We start from the raw sequence: 3,455 nt of genomic DNA, 5'->3' as shown, positions 1-3,455 counted from the left end.
TCACGAAACTTCACATTTAGTTCAACTGTAATGTGAACAGTCTAAATATGTTATTCTAATAAGAATCGATATATTTATATATATGTGTGTTTATTGTATATAATATTATATATACCCTATGAATAAATTAAATATTTTTTCTTGTCATATTAAAAATGCTAAATCCCATTTACATAAAAATATTAAAAATAAACACTATTTTGGAAACTGCTTTTAGCAGTAAGACCTGTCATTTACATCATTTGTCTTCATTTATTTTATATTCCCCTGTTTTGTGTTGTGATGTTAATAAAATCTTATTGTTACTTATGAATTTGGACATTAAAGAATGCGATGTTTAGGTGGTGTGGCTCTTTTCAAAATGTAGAAAATAAAAGTCTTCAGTATAATAAAAAGTATAATAACAAAGATCAATAATACAGCAAAATATAAAAGAAGATATAGCTAAAAAGATCACAGAACACTTAATCTAGATTACCACCATCCACTTGAGTACCTGGAACCATGTCCAGAGTATCCAGAGCCATAGCCGTAGCTAGAACCATATCCAGATCCGTATCCAGATCCGTATCCAGAACCGTATCCAGAACCGTATCCAGAACCGTATCCAGAACCATATCCAGAACTATATCCAGAACCATAGCCGCTGATGGAGTGACTTGGCGCAGCGACCACTTTGTTAACGGAGACAACTTGAGGCACTGATACCACTTTGGGTACGCTGACCACCTGTGGCACATTAACTACGCGTTGGGTATTCACAACTTTGTTTACGGTGACGAGACGTGCGGCGGGTGCGACATGCCCGGCTGAGTATCCACTCAGACCACTGTAGCCCCCGTAGCCACTCAGTCCTCCGTAGCTGCCATAGTTTCCGTGGCTGCCCAATGAGCTGTAACCACCGCTCCACCCGCTGCTGAGGTAGCTGCGCTTATCGCGAACGTCTCCGGCGACGGCGCAAGCGATGACGGCACACAAAGTGATCTGTAGTAAAGGCATTTGTTAAATGAGTATGCATCATTCAATTAATAGAAAATGTACGCACAAAGTGTGAACGCCAAATTTGCCTAAATTTTACGTCAGGCGTTTTAAATTTTTTTTATTTTACTACCATGTTTATAATGATTCGATAATAAGGCAACAATAATCATATTTCATTATTTTATCATCAATATCGAGAAATAGTAATTTTAATATTTGTATGCATAAAAGATCATAGAAAGAACCTATCTTATATAGATATATAATATAAGATAAAGTAAGATCTTAGTTTAAAACACATTATATTAAAAAATTAATAAAATCTACTTAGCTAAAGGCTTTACTTACAAAGGCTTTCATGATGTCTGAATGTAGGTAGTTGGTTGTAAGCTGTTGGTGGACGATGTGTGAAAAGCAACGGAGTGCAGACGTAAATATAGTCCGCAAAACGGCGCTGACGCAACTGCGTCCTCGCACTACAATCATTAAATAATTCCGTTATATTTATTTATCCTTGTTTAATTCTTTTAGCATTTTATAATATTTACATGTTACGAATTGAGAAAGGTTGCATAGCGAAGGATTTTTACCAACAGAGTTACGATATCTTGCCGCGCATTGGATTACTTTAGTTAGTCTCATAATTTGAAGAAGTATTTTCACTAGAAAAAAATTGTGAAGTAAGTCTAATAAGCATTTGCAACAGGAAACATTTTGGATTTCTTCTCCGCTTGTAAATTAGTTCCATCTCTTGGAATATATTATAAAACTAAACACTTGCTATGAAATCTTCATAGACTAAGTTTTTTTTAATGTGACTGTAATGGTCAGTTTTACTCATATGTTTTGTTGTAAAATAATACAGACACGTATTCGCTAGGGAGTTATTTAAACATGTGTTACCATTAAGTATACGCAATACCGTCTTCACCATAAGGGCACACGGGGCCCGTGCCCAGGGCCCCCATTCTCAGGGGGCCCCGAAGGACCGACGATTTCTCTCCCACATTTATTCTCAAAACATTTTTGTCGGGCACATTACACATTTTTCACAAATCAGTAATCAAAAAAGTTATCAGAAGATCTCGAAAGAAACCGTTATCGTAATCGTAACCAAAAAACCAGCAGCATTCTAATATCATTAATGACATAATATATCATACTGTATTTGATGACCTATAATAAATGGTCTTAGTAATTTTTTTATTATAATAAGCTTTTTTTTACTTTCCAAAAGGGCCCCAAATTCTTGTGTGCCCAATGGCCCCAACCTAGTTTAAGACGGCCCTGAGTAGGTATACTTAAATGTAACTTTGTGTACCTACTAAGGTTAGTTTTAGTACCTAAGTATCCTGTTTAGTTGTGAGATACTGTGATTTCCTGAGATGAAATTGAAGGCAATAGACATAGATTTGGGCTTGCCTCGTGGGTTAGTGGGTGGGACTAGTTTCCTCACATATCCTCGCGGTGCGTTAAATTCTGTAGATTGGGCAAAACTGGGTGTCCTTTCCATACACTTTTACGTTTTACGAAACACTGTTCTTAATTTGTTTGTAATCAGTACACTTGATATAAACAGTGTATCGTCACATTCACTTGAGTATTATTTGTCAATCGGCTTTAAATTAAAATATATCTGTTAAATTAATAGCATATGTTTATATAATGCTGTAGTCTATGACTTAAATTAGAGCGTTTATGTTAACTATACATACGGATTAAAGGAATTAACCATAATCTCTGTGGCCTTATGTTGAACTAGGGTGAACTATTTTATTTAACTACGAAAATTCTTTGTATCAAAATGGTTAAAAAAATGCAATCATTTTATTATATTGTTTGATTGAAAATCTCCTCATACAATCTTAAGACTGAATCTAGGGTTGTATGTCATTAAGCATAAATAATAAAACAGCGAACGAACGAAAGTTGTATATGAGTGACTTAACGTAATTTGTACCGTATTTTGTGTTTCCCTTATACGAAATCAGATCGAAGTTAATTTAATGTATTAATATTATCTATATTATTATTATTAGCTATATTAATAGTTATTGAGTACAAACATATCATACACACACACATATGTACTTAATATTCATTAATGAGTCGGGAATTTTTAAAATTATATTCTCAATACAGTTCCACACTTTTTACCATTATAGAAAATATTAACTAAATAGTGATAGGTATTTCTACTACGTGTCACTTATTAACATAATTTAATTTATACACTAAGTTCCGCTACTTTTTAGTTTGTGCTATTATTATCTTTATTAAAAGATCTTATGTTCTGTGGTGTTGATGTTATAATTGTTATATTTTCCATAATTTCAATGGAGTATCTTTAATAAATAAATTTAATAAGCATGCAAATGCATTGGAAATCACGACAGAACATTTAAACTACATTGGGATTGAAAATTGGTCCAAAGAAAAGATTCAAGAACCAAATCTAACGCATCACAATCCAA

The 3,455-nt window shown here is 33.6% G+C and overlaps 1 protein-coding gene across 1 annotated transcript; it reads right to left on the bottom strand.

Annotated features, from left to right (window-relative positions):
* Nucleotides 1-384: 384 nt before the first annotated feature.
* On the bottom strand, nt 385-1,444 carry LOC125051986 (probable peroxisomal membrane protein PEX13). The gene is made up of 2 exons (XM_047652631.1): nt 1,330-1,444; nt 385-984 (listed from the first exon to the last, which is right to left on the bottom strand). The coding sequence occupies exons 1-2, from the start codon at nt 1,339-1,341 to the stop codon at nt 475-477; spliced, it is 522 nt and encodes a 173-aa protein (XP_047508587.1). The 5' UTR covers nt 1,342-1,444; the 3' UTR covers nt 385-474.
* Between the last annotated feature and the right edge of the window lie 2,011 nt (nt 1,445-3,455).

Source organism: Pieris napi, chromosome 8 (genome assembly GCF_905475465.1).
Source record: "Pieris napi chromosome 8, ilPieNapi1.2, whole genome shotgun sequence".
In the NCBI taxonomy this organism is placed as follows: domain Eukaryota; kingdom Metazoa; phylum Arthropoda; class Insecta; order Lepidoptera; family Pieridae; genus Pieris; species Pieris napi.
The sequence above is the reverse complement of the archived record's forward strand: the minus strand, read 5'-3'. Positions and strand labels throughout refer to the sequence as shown.